The sequence below is a fragment of the Hyperoodon ampullatus genome (assembly GCF_949752795.1).
Source record: "Hyperoodon ampullatus genome assembly, chromosome: 3".
Taxonomy (NCBI): Eukaryota; Metazoa; Chordata; class Mammalia; order Artiodactyla; family Ziphiidae; genus Hyperoodon; species Hyperoodon ampullatus.
In genome coordinates, this window is record NC_136916.1 from 42,331,404 (window position 1) to 42,350,679 (window position 19,276).

Here is a 19,276-nt window from a genome sequence, read left to right on the forward strand (position 1 = left end):
ATAACAACGACAGTCTGGAGTTAGGGGTGGGACAAGCCTGTGGATAGGAAGCTGGGAGCTCATCCTACGGGCAATTCTCATGAAAGTGTCTTGAATTAGGCACATGATGAGATATAGTCTGCAGGATCAATTAGAGAGGAAGGTGGAAGAATCTGACACAAGAAGGACCTGAACTAGTATGGTGGGTGGTAAAGACCTAGGGGAAGTGTTAGATATGAGAAATACATAAAAGAAATATCAAAAGGATTCAGAACTAATTGGATATGAGAGAACCAGAAAGAAGTCAACCTGGTCCTCTTCTGAAGCTCCCCGTCACAGAAAATGATAATTCTATCTTAAGTTCTCTTTGATGAATATGACCACTTTTCACTCTGTCCATCACTAGGCTAAACCACTTTTATCTTTTTTTAACTGAGGTGAAATTTACATAAAATTAACCATTTTAAAGCGTACAATTCAGTGGCATTTAGTACATTCACACTGTTGTGCAACCACCATCCCTATCTAGCTGCAAAGCATTCTCACTACCCCAAATGAAAACCCTATACCCATTAAGCAGTCATTCCCCATTCCTCCCTCCCTCTAGACCACTGCAACCACCAGTATGCCTTCTGTCTCTATGGCTTTACCTATTCTGAATATTTCATATAAATGGAAGCATGCAATGTGTGACTTTTTGTGCCTGGCTTCTTTCACTCAGCATAATATTTTTGAGGTTCATGCTAGCTATATAGCATGTGTTAATACTTCATTCTTTTTTTACAGCTGAATCACACTCCATTGTACTTATATACCACATTTTGTTTATCCATTCACTCTTGATGGTAATCCACAATTACCTTTTAAGTGGGCTATTCCCAGAGCCTCCCACATGGGCTCCCTACTTTTATTCTTTCACAGTCTATTCTCCACATAGCAGTTAGAGTGGGTCTTTTGAAAACCTAAATCAGATTATGTCACTCCTCTGCTTAAAACCCTCCAATAGTTTCCTATCTTTCTTTAGAACAACAACGATAGTTTTACATGACCCATGAAACCCTCAATGACCTTGGCCCCAGTTGCTTATCTTACCTCATCTCTGACCACACTCCCCTGGATCAGGATAGCCATTCTGGCCTCCACTGTAGTTCCTGGAAAAGGTCAAACTAGTCCTACCTCATGACTTTTGCACTCACTGCTCCGTCTGCCTGAAATGCTCTGGCCCCAGATATCAGCACGATCTGATTCCCAACTTCCTTTGGACTCTGCTCAAATGCTATCTAATCAGAAATGTGTCTTCTGATCATCCTAACTAAACTGTTCCCATCCTCTTTCCCTCATCATTCTCTGTCCAGTCACTCTGTTTTATTTTTATCGTAGTTCTTCCCATACCTGAAATACTATCACTTGTTAATTTATTGTGTTTACCTCTACTGGATGTAAGCTTCATGAAGGTAAGGGATTTGTCTGTTTCGTTCACTCCCATACCCCAAAAGCCTGGCATAGAGCAGGTGTAAGTAAATGCAAACATGAATACGTACTCAGAGGTTTAAGCATGATGATTTGATGAATGTATTACCTACCATGAAAAAATAATAGAAAACTCAGGAAGAGAAAAGAAGTGATTTGGGAGGAAAACTTTTAAATTTACAGTGGACTACAAGTAGGTAGGAAGATGGAGATATAAGAGTCATCCACATGCAGTGGGAGTGGAGACAACACAAGTCGATAAGACTGCCTACCTTACTCTGACTTACGTAGGAACCTATCCATCTGATGTGATCTTGGGCAGTAAAGACACAGGTTAGAACCTGTGCCATTTAAACTCTCTGTGCCACTAACTCCTCATCTGTAATATGACCATTTCTAAGGACGAATTAAGACGGACAATTTCTGTGTTTCAGCGCCAAGGTGTAAACCTTTCCCATGGCATCAGTCTATATCTTACCATCCTACCATCTTAAAAAGAGGGCTAAAAAATCTATTTTGGTCCATAAGAAAAGAGGACAGAAAATGGAATTTAAAAACCATGTGAATGATTGGAACAGCCTTCTTGTCTATGACCATAAACTTAATCTGAAGCCAACTACTGGTATACTCTGTAAAGATTATGAGGATTTATTTAAATCTTCTTTCTCTAATTAAAAACTATCCTTTTTCCATGACCTTATTCCTTAACATTGTCTCCTCGCTTACCATTACCTTTCCTTTTTTCTTTTTTATCCTCCTCAAATTTGTCCTGGTTTACCAAAAAATGTTAAACTGAAACTATATTCTTTATTCTAACATGAGTTTAGTTATTTATTACCCTAACAAGAGTGATTATACCTTAAACATCAGTGATTTTCAAAATAAAAAATTTTTAAACATTTTACTTTTACATTGGAAACTATTTACATTTACATACATTATTGGTATCAAATTTATCTTACCTGAAATATTTTCGGATTGTCTTTGAGGTTTCACAACAAGTTTTACACCTCCCCCAAAAACAGCAGCCCACATTCGATTGTTTAATGGGTGGGCTGCAAGTCGAAATAATTCATTGGAGGAATTTGTGGCAAGAGCATGTATCAATAAACTTAAGTACACAGCAACAACAGCTTCACACAACAAAATGTTCAATTTTGGCTGGTCTTCATCTTGGGCTGAACTCAAGAGATTAATAAGTGAACTCACACCTGTAAGGGTATATAGTATTATAAGAAGTATATCAGCATAAAGCTCCAGAAGGAAAAAAAATCCAAATTTGCAGTTTAACCAAAATTATATATCTATATTATACTCTATATATAGTGTGAATATATACACATGGAGATATATATATATATCCATAATTTGAGCAACAAAATAAATGATAGGAATGGTTTATAAGCTATAGAATAAAATAAGAATCCATTCATCCCTACTGATATAATACATGAGTGAATAAATAAATTAAAAGAAGAGAAGAGAAAGCTCTTCCTTACAGAACAATTTCAACTAATACGTAGAAGGAGGGATAGAATTAGAAAATCACCATCTAGTAATCCCAGTAATATCAGTAATATCTGATTCAGTCAGGAGTCATCACTGGATGGTATAATTAGTGTGTAAAAGTGTGATATTTTACACAATCTCAAACATTCTCTTCAAAAGATACTCACTAACTGCAAAGGAAAAGAAAGTAACTTTACAAAGGAGAAATCTGGCAGAAACTACCATACAAAGTGATCAAAGTTAATGGCACCAGTAATGGGACCAAGTGGCATCATGTTACACTGAGAAGGGTACAATCTCTCTTCATAACCTGAATCTAATATTAAGAAGACATCAGAAAAACCCAAATGGAGGGACATTCTAAAAAGTAATTGGCTAGTACTCTTCAAAAGTGTCAATGTCATGAGAGACAAAGAAAGAAGGAGGAATACATATTAGAGGAGATTCATGAGACAATACAACTAAATGTTACATGGAAGACCTTAGTGGGACAACAGGTGAAACTGTCAAAATATCTATAGATTAGAGAGCAGTATTGTATCAATATTAAGATGCTGAATTTGATAACAGTGCTATCGTTATGTACAATAAGAGAATGTCTGTTTTTAGGAAAGATAAACTGATACACTTAGATGTAAAGGGGCATCATGTCTGCAACTTACCCTCAAATATTTCAGAAAAAAGTATATTTTCACACAGACACACAATAAGTGAGTGAGTGAGAGAGGAGGAGTGAATGACAAAGTAAGTATGGTAAAATTTCACTGTTTGGGGAATCTGGGTGAAGGTTACACAAGAATTGTTTGTACCATTTTTGAAACTTTTGTTAAGTCTGAAACTATTTCAATAAAAAGTCAAAACAACAGCAATATGTTTTGAGAAACTTATGCATAAATGAATTTTAAATACACACTTGAAGTCTGTCACTTCCTACTACTGCCACTCTTCACAATGATCATTAACATGTAACCACAGAGTTATAAAGCAAGTAGAGCAAAAATTAAGTGACATGGCAGACGAGGAAAGTATATTAAGAGAATGGAGAAGGTTTGAAATAACTGATATGGAGAGTGAGAAAGAGCCAACCGGAGGAAGAGGACTGGCAGACACCATGATATATGTGCCACAGAATGGTCACTCCTTTCCTAACATACATCTACACTCTTGAGAATAACTGTATTCTGATGTATCTGTGAAAAAAGGCTCTGTGATACTGGCTCTCTAAGGTTCTAATTTGGGATGTCTAAGGATAAGAAACATGACATGCTCACCCTTGCGAAGGATGTTAAACCTTGCTTTTTTATGCTGGTCAACACAGCTGGTTTTTGAAGCCTTAACTTTCTGAGTCTTCAGACAACATTACAGTACTTAAGAATTCCTAATCCATGGCAGAAAACATTATCAAAAACAAACAAATAAAAAACTATTCACCAAATCCACAAACAACAACAATCAGGAAACCAGTTGGTAGCTTTGTAAAAAGGAGTTCCCAAATAGAAGACTAAAAAACAAACAAAAAAAAACCACCACTCAAATTCTCACCAGGCCATTGAGCAGGAGAAGAATTTGGTGTTGCATGTTCTTCAATGCTTTCTGTCCTTAGCCTTCGACGATCACTTAAAAGAAGCCCTTGATAAGCCATTCCTGTAAACTGGTTCCCTTCTGTCTGACTGCTAAAACAAATAAGGTTCAGTTATTTATCATCTTAATAGAGGTAACAAGCAATTATACCCTATACATATTTATTTTAGATAACTGTAACAAAAACAAAACTCTTAAAACTGAGTTCACTGTTCTAATAAAAACTTATTTCAGAAAGTTCTTTAAATTAGTTACAAATATTTATCGATAGCTTTTTAAAACAAAATACTAAATTTTCTATTTAGGCAGATGACATTTTGTCATTAAAACCTTTTCCAAATGCCACTTAATACTTAAAAATCTTTTCTATATTCACTTATTTGTATTTTTTTTTTTAAAGTCCGCTGTAAGGAGACTACTGATGGTACTAAGATATATCAGAAAGTTTCAGGGCACTATTTTGTTGCATTTCTTAGTTCTGTAAAGTTGTGCAAGCTCAACTCTGAATTAAAACATCAACTAAAATCTGAAGAATCCTATTTTAGAAATACCTAGTCCTAAAGCCAAATGTGCCCAAATATTTACTTTGCTCATCTTTATGGAGTGGGGGAAGTACAAAAGAAGAAAATAAATCTGACTCCCTGGAGAGTCAATCACAGCCTAAAAACTAGAAAATACACATTTAAACAAAATTTATTTGGATTCTTATCTGGCGCCATTTTAAGCAGTGACTGATATCCAAGAAGTTGTCTTAGATCATTAAGATGACCACAGTCAACCAAACAAACTCTTTTTCACTTATTTACATTTCCAAGTTTTTGGAGTTACTTAGACATGGCCTTATTAGGCTAACATCAGAGAACAGGCCATTTTGAGAGAGTAATTCTCTATGCAATAACAAATCTTCCCACAAGAGGCTGCTGAATTTATAAGAAAAAAATCTAGATATATGTGTAATATAAATTTAATGTGATTCTATTTATATTACAAACTTTTCATTTATTAAGATAATCCATTTAAATCTAGGTCATCTTGGGCTTCCCTGGTGGCGCAGTGGTTGCGAGTCCACCTGCCGGTGCGGGAGACGCGGGTTCGTGCCCCGGTCTGGGGGGATCCCACATGCCGCGGAGCGGCTGGGCCCGTGAGCCGTGGCCGCTGGGCCTGCGCATCCGGAGCCTGTGCTCCGCAACGGGAGAGGCCACAACAGTGGGAGGCCCGCATACCGCAAAAAAAAAAAAAAAAAAAAAAAAAAAAAAAAAAAAAAAAATCTAGGTCATCTTTCCAAGTGATTCAATTTCTTACTACTTATACTGCCCTAGTCATTAAAATACAGAGTATACACTGATGAAGGCAATTAGACATTTAACAAAAATTCAAACCATTACATCTATTGATATCACTTCTAAAGACATACAGAAATGGGTAAGTAAAATTGATTTTAATAGTTCAATGTTAGGAATGTACTTTCTCATTTTTCAAAAGTTCTTCCTCTCTCAACTGAAAACCAAATAAACAGAAACTAATCTAATGCTAAAAGGAATAGTTCCTAAGGGGGAAAAAATAAGAAAACTTTGTATCATAAATTACTTTGGATAGTGAATACTTCTTTTCTTGAAAACAAAAAAAAAGATGGTGATGATAATTTTCCTTTACTATTTGTCATTTTCTATATGTTTCTGCTGTTACTAGGTAACAGCTAAACTAAACAAATAATTATTTTATTTCTCATTCTAATCTATTAAAGTACACATGGTGGTCATATTTGAGGATTTTTCAGTCCCTAGGAAGCAGAACTTTAATATAACTCTGGAACAGTCTAATGCTTTTGCTGTATTAATACTATTTGGGTAATTTTTTTTTTTTTTTTACCTGTAGCTATGACTGTCACATAATGCTTGGTAAATTGATGCAGAAAGTGATGCTGCTAGTGAATGAAGTGTGTGCACCTAAAACCAAAACAGCCACAGTTACATTTTGCACTAACATTTCTACACAGCAGTAGTATGTTAAAAATCAGAAAATACCCAGGAAACTAGCAATATCATAAATAAAACTAGGTCCTACATGAGACTACTAACTCTACCTTAAAGCTTCTAAAATAAAACTCATCCAATTCAATATCCATGCTCACAACAAAGCTAATTATTCATATGCATCTTTATCAAATATTTATTACTGTGAGCCTGCCACTTAGCAGGCCCTAAGCAAAGTGCCAACGTTCACATTGCTGGGACTGTGTCCTAGCCTGCTAATGAATAGCTTAAGTAGTAATACTCAAAAAAAGCAGAACCAAAATAAGAGAATTTTCAGAGCTTTTATTTAAAGTTGCCTTATGAAAACTTCTCCTTGATGAAACTAAAAACTTGATCTTATCAGTAAGAATGAATTAAATGTTTATAAAGTATATCAATCACTGTCTGAAATGGTTACTTTTCCAGAAAGCAAGTAATCCACTTAGTACTTAGAAGTAATGCAGTCTTAGAATTTTAAATTTTGAAAGTTTAAAAATTATCAATATAATGTAAAAACCACATCCTACAATGCCACACTGAATCAACATTTTGAGACTCACACAATCTTAAAATTTGAAGGGATCTTAGAAATAGTTTCATACTTTTTGAAAGCTTATCCAAATTTCTAGGAACTAGAAATGTTTACTTAGAGTTATATGCATTGAATGCATTTTCTGCATTTCCATATTCACCTATCAAATAATTTAAGTAATCTCTGCTAAAATACTGATACAGATTAATTCATGCTATGGATTAGAAGTCTCTAATAGGATGATATGACCAGTAAACCTTGGGTCCTTCAGAAGAATGTACTACCAGAGATTGAATGTGCCTTTCAAACAAAAAAATTAAAAATAAAAATACTGGGGACCTGAAATGACATCAGCCACTGGAATTGGAAAAAGCACAGTACAAATACACTTAGGCTAGCACAGTGAAAGTCTGATCATCTCTCCAGATCCTGCCACACTCCCTACTGTTTCTTAGAATCTATCCATTTTTTAAGTTTTCAGCATAGGATATAGTTTTAATTTGGGGTAGTAACTCTGCCAAAACTCTAATTGCCCCAAACTATTCCACAGCCTCCAATAAAACACAGTCATCAGGGAGACAGTAATGAGGGTACTTTCTCTGGGACTATTTCTAATCAATCATGGTTCCCTCAAAGATACCCCCCTGCACTTATATTTTCATAATATCCTGGCATCTAAGCAAACAGTTATAAATATTTCTACTTACTGATTCATTTAAAGGAGATGGAGAATCCAAAGGAATATTTGGCAAGAATACTGTCTAGAAAATGAATTTTACTACCAAAAAAGTATTTGCCTGTCTTAAAGGAAGATAATAACTTTTCCACAAGTAAGAAGAAACTATCATATTAATTTCAGCATATTGGTTCAATATTTTTATAGATTATACTCCCCTTTAAAGTTATTACAAAATAATGGCTCTATTTCCCTGAGCTGTACAATATATCCTTGTTGCTTGTCTATTTTATGCTTAGTAGTTTGTATCTCTTAATTCCCTACCCATAATGTGCCCCCCAACACACACACACACTTTGGTAACCACTGGTTTGTTCTCTATGTCTGGGAGTCTGTTTCTGTTTTGTTATATACAGTCATTTGTTTCATTTTTTAGATTCCACGTATAAGTGATAACATACGGTATTTTTCTTTCTGTCTGACTTACTTCACTTAGCTTAAACTCCATCCAAGCTGTGGCAAATGGGAGAATTTCAAGAATGCTTACTTTCAAATTACACTCATTGGACAAATGGTCTTGAACTAATCAGACTGAGAAGGTAGCAGATAAGAGTACTGTAAAATATTTCGTCTAAGTTCAAATTGGAAGACAAGTATAACACATTTACCTTCTCAGTGTGTAAAATACCAAATGATCATAAACTCTACATTACCTTCACATCTTCAATACTGGGATGAGGTGGTGTTTTCATCTGAACAATAGTATAAAGTATATCATGGATGTGATTATTTAAGTACAATACAGGATTAGCTATGACTGTTTTTGTTGAAGCAATACTTGCTGAAAGCAGAGGTAGGGTGGTAGGCAGTGGTAGTGGAGACTGGAGCTGCTTCACTGTAGTTTCCTGTGAGTGATAGGAGATTATTTTTTCCGTAGTTAAAATGAAGGACAAAAAAAGCAATTAATAGTTATATGATAAAAATACTGGCAGTAAACATCTGAGTAAAAGCAATATGTTAATGTGCTTGCTCACTTATTCTACAAAAATTGATTGCGTACCAGGTCCTATGCTTAGATGCAGAAGATGTAAAGATGAGTTTGACACAGCTGTGCTCTCAATTTTTGTCTAAAAAGACGCATGCAGAGTGTAAATATGTGCCTCCTATGAATAGAGGAGCTAATCACATTAAGATTAACCAGTAAAAAGAGCTTTTACAACTATAAATGAAAGTTATTGAAATTATTAAAATAACCAAGATTGAAAACAAAAGTAAAGTCAATACCTGCTGTGATTCTTGTAGCAAAAATTTGAGTTCCATCCTTACTGAGGCCAGACCACCACCTTGGGCCCCATGAAGGCTACAGTAACTAAGAAACACTCTGAGGAGATCTTGGTTCTTCTGCAACCACAACTTCCGTCTTTCTGCATGCTCTCGTTTAGCCTGTAGTCTCCGCCTTTCTATTTGGTGCCACTCATAGGAACCAATATCTGGTTTGTCCACCATTTCTTCCTGATCCATAATATCACTCTCTACTGTGGAATATGTTTTACTGGCATATTCTTTAATAACTGATTCATGATTACATATCTCATGCAAGGCAGCAATTTCCTTTTCAAGCCAGCTATAGAGTTGAAATCTGAGTTTTCCACCATCTACTTCATAACCTGTAGCCAATGTTCTTAGTTCAGTCATAAGGATCTTTAAACAAGCTCTGAATTTTAGTTGTTCAGCAATCACATCAACTTCAGAATCACCTTCAAGGCAATCCTCTTCCTGAGGAGTCAATAACACATTAGGGTCTGGGGCTTCCTGATCTTTTTGTCTATCTTCTTCCCTGACATCTGTACTTTTCATTACTAAACCGACAGCATCTTCTTCCTCTTCTTCTAAGGCACCATCGTGCTCTTCACCCCAATCAAGAGTAAGAGGTTCCTCTTCAACTTTTACTATTGGCTGACTCCAGTCAATCTGTGATGAAGTTACGTTTGACCAATCAATTCCAGAACTTCTATCACCATCACTTAGAGTTTTTGATTCTGAAGGTACATCATCCGTCTTTTTAGAAATGAAGTCAGGCTGATCTTTTTCTGAAGGTAAGGCAGACACTTTGGTAACTTTTGGAATTTTGGAGAGTACCTCCAAGGCTAAAACAGGACATCCAACTTTAAAATGAGCATTTGCTGTAGTAAAGAATAATTTTCTTTCTATGAGATTAATTTTATCAACAAAGTTCTTCTCCGTTTTGAGACCTAAGGTTGCCAAAGTTCCTTCAGGGGAGGCAAGGTTTCTTCGAATAAGCAAAGGATGAGTTCGAAGGTAGTTGTAGAAACTAAACACCACTGGGTTACAAGATTTGATAACTATAGAAATCAAACAGATACAATCACAAGGTATTATGTTAACTTGTAATTATATTACAAAAGAATAAAATATGTCAGCATTTCCTCAAAATAAAGGACACTTAAATATTAACCTAGGATTAGTTAAACTATGATATACCCACAAAATACAGCTAAAATAAAAAGAATTTCCCTGTTTTGCTATGGAGTGATATCCAGAATATATTAAGTAGAAGAAGATGAAGAAAAGTATATATACTAAACTACCTTTTATCTAAGAAAGTAAAGAGGGAACACATACACACATTCACACACACACACACAGACACACATATTTTTTTAAAAGGAAGGAGAACACACAATTTTTTTTCAATTGGTCCCCTAAAAAAGGGAGGCAAGAACAGGGTAGAGAGACAAGGAAAGAAGCTAGATTTCTCTGAAAATACCTTGATTTTATTGTTTTTATTTCAACCACTTCAACATTTTATAAATTCTAAAATTAATTTTTAAAAATTCACAATAAAAGCAAAAGCAAAATTAAACAAATTATTCTTTGTATCAAGTTGGTAGCATAACCACAAGAGAGGAACTATAAAGTGACTTAAAAATAAGTAATTTAAAAAAATATAAGTAGATTGACTGAACATCCTTAGTGGGATATACTATCAAAACAAAAAGAACTGCAAAGAGGGAGACCTTCAAGATGGTGGAGGAGTAAGACGTGGAGATCACCTTCCTCCCCACAAATACATCAAAAATACATGTGCATGTGGAACAACTCCTACAGAAGACCTACTGAACGCTGGCAGAAGACCTCAGGCCTCCCAAATAGCAAGAAACTCCCCACGTACCTGGGAAGGGCAAAACAAAAAAGAAAAAGCAGAGACAAAAGAATAGGGACGGGACCTGCACCTCTGAGAGGGAGCTGTGAAGGAGGAAAGGTTTCCACACACAAGGAAGCCCCTTTGCGGGTGGAGACTGCGGGTGGCCCCGAGGGGGGAAGCTTCGGAGCCGCGGAGGAGAGCGCAGCAACAGGGGTGCGGAGGGCAAAGCGGAGAGATTCCCGCACAGAGGATCGGTGTCGACCAGCACTCACCAGCCCGAGAGGCTTCTCTGCTCACCCGCTGGGGCGGGCGGGGTCTGGGAGCTGAGGCCCCGGGCTTCGGAGGTCAGATCCCAGGGAGAGGACTGGGGTTGGCTGCATGAATACAGCCTGAAAGGGGCTAGTGTGCCACAGCTAGCCGGGAGGGAGTCCAGGGAAAAGTCCGGAACTGCCTAAGAGTCAAGAGACCACTGTTTCAGGATGTGCAAGAAGAGGGGATTCAGAGCACTGCCTAAACGAGCTCTAGAGATGGGCATGAGCCGCAGCTATCAGCACGGACCCCAGAGACGGGCATGAGACACTAATGCTACTTCTGCAGCCACCAAGATGCCTGTGTGCAAGCACAGGTCACTCTCCACACCTCCCCTCCCGGGAGCCTGTGCAGCCTGCCACTGCCAGGGTCCCGTGATCCAGGGACAACTTCCCTGGGAGAACACACGGCGAGCCTCTCAGGCTGGTGCAACGTCATGCTGGCCTCTGCCGCCGCAGGCTCGCCCCACATCCGTACCCCTCCCTCTCCCTGGCCTGAGTGAGCCAGTACCCCCTAATCAGCTGCTACTTTAACTCCGTCCTGTCTGAGGAAAGAACAGACACCCTCAGGCAACCTCCACGCAGAGGCGGGGCCAAATCCAAAGCTGAATCCCAGGAGCTGTGCGAACAAAGAAGAGAAAGGGAACTTTCTCCCAGCAGCCTCAGGAGCAGCAGATTATATCTCCACAGTCAACTCGATGTACCCTGCATCTGTGGAATACCTGAACAGACAACGAATCATCCCAAAATTGAGGTGGTGGATATTGGGAGCAACTGTAGATTTGGGGTTTGCTTTCTGCATCTAATTTGTTCCTGGCTTTATGTTTATCTTAGTTTAGTATTTAGGGTTGATTATCATTAGTAGCTTTATTGATTTGGTTGCTTTCATCCTCCTTTTTTTTCTTTTATATATATAGATATATATATTTTTCCTTTTTCTCTTTTTGTGAGTGTGTATGTGTGTCCTTTTTCGAATGATTTTGTCTGTATAGCTTTGCCATTTGTCCTAGGGTTCTGTCTATCCATTTTTTGTTTTTTGGGCTTTTTTAGCATAGTTTTTAGCACTTACTGTCACTGGTGGATTTGTTTTTTTGGTTTGCATGCTCTATTCGTTCTTTCTTTTATTATTACTTTTTAATTTTTTAATAATTATTTTTTATTTTAATAACTTTATTTTATTTTTCCTTCTTTGTTTCCTTTTTTCTCCCTTTTCTTCTGAGCCGTGTGGGTGACAGGGTATTTGTGCTCTGGCCAGGTGTCACGCGTATGCCTCTGAGGTGTGAGAGCTGAGTTCAGGACACTGGTCCACCATAGACCTCCTGGCTCCACGTAATATCAAATGCAAAAGCTCTTCCAGAGATCTCCATCTCAACACTAAGACCCAGCTCTACTCAATGACCAGCAAGCTACAGTGCTTGAAACCCTATGCCAAACAACTAGCAAGACAGGAACACAACCCCACCCATTAGCAGAGAGGCTGCCTAAAATCATAGTAAGGTCACAGACACACCAAAACACACGCAAGGAAAACAGTCCTGCCCACCAGAAAGACAAAATCCAGCCTCATCCACCAAAACACAGGCACAAGTCCCCTCCACCAAGAAGCCTACACAACCCACTGAAACCAACCTTAGCCACTGGGGGCAGACAGCAAAAACAACGGGAAGTATGAACCTGCAGCCTGGGAAAAGGAGACCTCAAGCACAGTAAGTTAAGAAAAAAGAGAAGACAGAGAAACACACAGCAGATAAAGGAACAAGGTAAAAACCCACCAGACCAAACAAATGAAGAAGAAATAGGCAGTCTACCTGGAAAAGAATTCAGAGTAATGATAGTAAAGATGATCCAAAATCTTGCAAATAGAATGGAGAAAAGACAAGAAATGTTTAACAAGGACCTAGAAGAACTAAAGAGCAAACAAACAATGATGAACAACACAATAAATGAAATAAAAAATTGTCTAGAAGGAATCAATAGCAGAATAACTGAGGCAGAAGAATGGATATGTGACCTGGAAGATAAAATAGTGGAAATAACTACGGCAGAGCAGAATAAAGAAAAACGAATGAAAAGAATTGACGACAGTCTCAGAGACCTCTGGGACAATATTAAATGCACCAACATTCGAATTATAGGGGTCCCAGAAGAAGAAGAGAAAAAGAAAGGGACTGAGAAAACATTTGAAGAGATTATAGTCGAAAACTTCCCTAATACTGGAAAGGAAATAGTCAATCAAGTCCAGGAAGCACAGAGAGTTCCATACAGGATAAATCCAAGGAGAAACATGCCAAGACACATATTAATCAAACTATCAAAAATTAAATACAAAGAAAAAATATTAAAAGCAACAAGGGAAAAACAACATATAACATACAAGGGAAACCCCATAGTTTAAAAGCTGATCTTTCAGCAAAAACTCTGCAAGGCAGAAAGGAGTGGCAGGACATATTTACAGTGCTGAAAGGGAAAAATCTACAACCAAGATTACTCTACCTAGCAAGGATCTCATTCAGATTCAATGGAGAAATTACAACCTTTACAGACAAGCAAAAGCTAAGAGAATTCAGCACCACCAAACCAGCTTTACAACAAATGCTAAAGGAACTTCTCTAAGCAGGAAACACAAGAGAAGGAAAAGACCTACAATAACAAACCCAAAACAATTAAGAAAATGGTAATAGGAACATACATATTGATAATTACCTTACATGTAAATGGATTAAATGTTCCTACCAAAAGACAAAGACTGGCTGAATGGATATAAAAACAAGACCCATATACACACTGTCAAAGAAAGACCCACTTCACACCTAGGGACACATACAGACTGAAAGTGAGGGGACAGAATAGAGATATTCCATGCAAATGGAAATCAAAAGAAAGCTGGAGTAGCAATTCTCATATCAGACAAAATATACTTTAAAACAAAGACTATCACAAGAGACAGAGAAAGACACTACATAATGATCAACGGATCAACCCAAGAAGAAGATATAGCAATTGTAAATATTTATGCACCCAACATAGGAGCACCTCAATACATAAAGCAAATACTAACAGCCATAAAAGGTGAAATTGACAGTAACACAACCATAGTAGGGGACTTTAACACCCCACTTTCACCAATGGACAGGTAATCCAAAATGAAAATAAATAAGGAAACACAAGCTTTAAACAATACATTAAACAAGATGGACTTAATTGATATTTATAGGACATTCCATCCAAAAACAAGAGAATACACATTCTTCTCAAGTGCTCATGGAACATTCTCCAGGACAGATCATATCCTGGGTCACAAATCAAGGCTTGGTAAATTTAAGAAAACTGAAATCATATCAAGTATCTTTTCCGACCACAACGTTATGAGACTAGATATCAATTACAGGAAAAAAATCTGTAAAAAATACAAACACATGGAGGCTAAACAATACACTACTTAACAACCAAGAGATCACTGAGGAAATCAAAAAATTCCTAGAAACAAATGACAATGAAAACTCAAAGACTTAAAACCTATGGGATGCAGCAAAAGCATTTCTAAGAGGGAAGTTTATAGCAATACAATCCTGCCTTAAGGAACAAGAAACATCTAATATAAACAACCTAAACTTACACCTAAAGAAACCAGAGAAAGAAGAACAAAAAATACCCAAAGTCAGCAGAAGGAAAGACATCATAAAGATCAGATCAGAAATAAATGAAAAAGAAATGCAGGAAATGGCAGCCAAAATCAATAAAACTAAAAGCTCTTTCTTTGAGAAGATAAACAAAATTGATAAGCGATTAGCCAGACTCATCAAGAAAAAAAGGGAGAAGACTCAAATCAATAGAATTAGAAATGAAAAAGGAGAAGTAACAACTGACACTGCAGAAATACAAAGGATCATTAGAGACTACTACAAGCAAATGTATGCCAATAAAATGGACAACCTGGAAGAAATGGACAAATTCTTAGAAATGCACAACCTTCTGAGACTGAACCAGGAAGAAATAGAAAATATGAACAGACCAATCACAGGCACTGAAACTGAAAATGTGATTAAAAATTTTCCAACAAACAAAAGCACAGGACCAGATGGCTTCACAGGCGAATTCTATCAAACATTTAGAGAAGACCTAACACCTATCCTTCCCAAACTCTTCCAAATTATAGCAGAGGGAGGAACACTCGCAAACTCACTCTACAAGGCCACCATCACCCTGATTCCAAAACAAACAATGATGTCACAAAGAGAGAAAACTACAGACCAATATTACTGATGAACACAGATGCAAAAATCCTCAACAAAATACTAGCAAACAGAATCCAACAGCACAATAAAAGGATCATACACCATGATCAAATGGGGTTTATCCCAGGAATGCAAGGATTCTTCAATATTCGCAAATCAATCAATGTGATACACCATATTAACAAACTGAAGGAGAAAAACCATATCATCATCTCAATAGATGCAGAGAAAGCTTTCGACAAAATTCAACATCCATTGATGATAAAAACCCTGCAGAAAGTAGTCACAGAGGGAACTTTCCTCAACATATAAAGGCCATATATGACAAACCCACAGCCAACATTGTCCTCAATGGTGAAAAACTGAAACCATTTCCACTAAGATCAGGAACAAGACAAGGTTGCCCACTCTCACCACTCTTATTCAACATAGTTTTGGAAGTTTTAGCCACAGCAATCAGAGAAGAAAAGGAAATAAAAGGAATCCAAATCGGAAAAGAAGAAGTAAAGCTGTCACTGTTTGATGACATGATACTATACATAGAGAATCCTAAAGATGCTACCAGAAAACAACTAGAGCTAATCAATGAATTTGGTAAAGTAGCAGGATACAAAATTAATGCACAGAAATCTCTAGCATTCCTATACACTAATGATGAAAAATCTGAAAGTGAAATTAAGAAAACACTCCCATTTACCATTGCAACAAAAAGAATAAAATATCTAGGAATAAACCTACCTAAGGAGACAAAAGACCTGTATGCAGAAAATTATAAGACACTGATGAAAGAAATTAAAGATGATACAAGTAGATGGAGAGATATACCATATTCTTGGATTGGAAGAATCAACACTGTGAAAATGATTCTACTACCCAAAGCAATCTACAGATTCAATGCAACACCTATCAAACTACCACTGGCAATTTTCACAGAACTAGAACAAAAAATTTCACAATTTTTATGGAAACACAACAGATCCCGAATAGCCAAAGTAATCTTGAGAAAGAAAAACGGAGCTGGAGGAATCAGGCTCCCTGACTTCAGACAATACTACAAAGCTACAGTAATGAAGACAGTATGGTACTGGCACAAAAACAGAAATATAGATCAATGGAACAGGATAGAAAGCCCAGAGATAAACCCACGCACATATGGTCACCTTATCTTTGATAAGGAGGAAAGAATATAAAACGGGGAAAAGACAGCCTCTTCAATAAGTGGTGCTGGGAAAACTGGACAGCTACATGTAAAAAAATGAAATTAGGACACTCCCTAACACCATACACAAAAATAAACTCAAAATGGATTAAAGACCTAAATGTAAGGCCAGACACTGTAAAACTCTTAGAGGAAAACATAGGCAGAACACTCTATGACATAAATCACAGCAAGATCCTTTTTGACCCACGTCCTAGAGAAATGGAAATAAAGACAAAAATAAACACATGGGACCTAATGAAACTTAAAAGCTTTTGCACAGCAAAGGAAACCATAAACAAGACCAAAAGACAACCCTCAGAAGGGGAGAAAATATTTTCAAATGAAGCAACAGACAAAGGATTAATCTTCAAAGTTTACAGGCAGCTCATGCAGCTCAATATCAAAAAAACAAACAACCCAATCCAAAAATGGGCAGAAGACCTAAATAGACATTTCTCCAAAGAAGATATACAGATTGCCAACAAACACATAAAAGAATGCTCAACATCATTAATCATTAGAGAAATGCAAATCAAAACTACAGTGAGATATCACCTCACACCGGTCAGGATGGCCATCATCAAAAAATCTACACACAATAAATGCTGGAGAGGGTGTGGAGAAATGGGAACCCTCTTGCCCTGTTGGTGGGCTTGTAAATTGATACAGCCGCTATGGAGAACAGTATGAGGGTTCCTTAAAAACCTAAAAATAGAACTATCATATTACCCAGCAATCCCACTATTGGGCATATACCCTGAGAAAACCATAATTCAAAAAGAGTCATATACCAAAATGTTCATTGTAGCTCTATTTACAATAGGCAGGACTTGGAAGCAACCTAAGTGTCCATCGACAGATGAATGGATAAAGAAGATGTGGCACATATATACAATGGAATATTACTCAGCCATAAAAAGAAACAAAATTGAGTTATTTGTAGTGAGGTGGATGGACCTAGAGTCTGTCATAGTGAAGTAAGTCAGAAACAGAAAAACAAATACCGCATGCTAACACATATATATGGAATCTAAAAAAAATGGTTATGAAGAACCCAGGGGCAGGACATGAATAAAGATGTAGACATAGAGGATGGACTTGAGGACACGGGAGGGGGACGGGGAAGCTGGGATGAAGTGAGAGAGTGGCATGGACTTATATATATGTTATCAAATGTAAAATAGATAGCTAGTGGGAAGCAGCTGCATAGCTTAGGAAGATCAGCTCAGTGCTTTGTGACCACCTAGAGGGGTGGGATAGGGAGGGTGGGAGTGAGACACAAGAGGGAGGGGATATAGGGATATATGTATATGTATATCTGATTCACTTTGTTATAAAGCAGAAACTAACACACCATTGTAAAGCAATTATACTCCAGTAAAGATGTTAAAAAAAAAGAACTGCAAAAAAAAGCTTAAACTCTTCTCAGTAACCATGTTGTTATGAAAATATCTACATCATTATTCTGAAACTATTATATGTATATAAAACAGCAAGTAACTATGTTAATGTCATCAGAATCCAAGCTTTTCATTATAAGACACAAATTTGAAATCTCAGAAGAAAGAACCCTATACTCTATATCTGAATTAGAAATGTGATACATGTGAACACATGTATCTCGGGTGCTGGGGTCGGGGGGCGGTGGAATTTCCTAGGTTCATTCACTGAAATAGCCTAGAAACAATGACCAAACCACTAGCAGTGAGGATCCCTGTGCCCAGGCTGTGGTCTCTAAATGTTACTCCCAACTAAAAGGAACCAGGATTCTTTGGAGGAATGGCCATTTCCAGGTCTTGAGCAGGAGACGCATAAGATAAGTCTGAAACATCTTGCCATAAACTATCAAAGAATAATGTCAAAAGCATTCAAAAACTTAAAGAGGCTCCGAATGGTTAAAGATAAGATAATCTGAGCATCCATACTAATAACCTGCAATGGATTAAAACACAAATCTATCTAAATTTATGAGTTCAAAATAAACTAAAACGGCTTCCCTGGTGGCACAGTGGTTAAGAATCCGCCTGCCAATGCAGGGGACACGGTTCGAGCCCTGGTCTAGGAAGATCCCACATGCCTCATAGCAACTAAGCCCGTGTGCCACAACTACTGGGCCTGGGCTCTAGAGCCCATGAGCCACAACTACTGAAGCCCGTGCGCCTACAGCCCATGCTCCACAAGAGAAGCCACCGCAATGAGAAGCCTGCACACTGCAATTAAAGAGTAGCCCCTGCTCGCCGCAACTAGAGAAAGCCTGCACGCAGCAACGAAGACGCAACACAGCTAAAAATAAATAAATTAATTTTGTTAAAAAACCAAAAAAAACCTTTAAAACTAAAAGCTAATTGGTCACCTTTATAGGATGCTAGAGAACCAAGCTATTATTTTGAAAATCGGTAAATAAAAAGAGGAAGAATCAAACATTTATGTTCCTTTTACTATGCATACTACTGGAATTCAGAGTAATCAAACCATTGCCAAGGGAGATTGTACTCTAGAGAAGCATTCCAGCTCATGAAGGAAAAATAAAATGATGTATTTAGAATATTATCAGTTTACAAACACTAATGAAATAAGGGATGTGGACAGCAGTCATTGATAGCTGTT

At 37.2% G+C, this 19,276-nt stretch overlaps 1 protein-coding gene across 9 annotated transcripts in view; it reads right to left on the minus strand.

The window, feature by feature from the left end:
• Positions 1–19,276, minus strand: part of DMXL2 (Dmx like 2) — a gene marked incomplete at both ends in the record, with an annotated part of 175,883 nt that overhangs the window by 18,615 nt on the left and 137,992 nt on the right. For 5 of the 9 annotated variants that reach the window (XM_079701342.1, XM_079701341.1, XM_079701337.1 and 2 more), the window contains 5 exons: positions 2,412–2,660; positions 4,501–4,628; positions 6,409–6,485; positions 8,473–8,664; positions 9,044–10,122. In XM_079701342.1, the coding sequence (XP_079557468.1) occupies positions 2,412–2,660; positions 4,501–4,628; positions 6,409–6,485; positions 8,473–8,664; positions 9,044–10,122 (1,725 nt within the window). Of the gene's footprint in view, positions 1–2,411; positions 2,661–4,500; positions 4,632–6,408; positions 6,486–8,472; positions 8,665–9,043; positions 10,123–19,276 lie in introns of all 9 variants that reach the window. The other 4 variants (XM_079701338.1, XM_079701336.1, XM_079701334.1 and 1 more) reach the window with 1 other exon arrangement.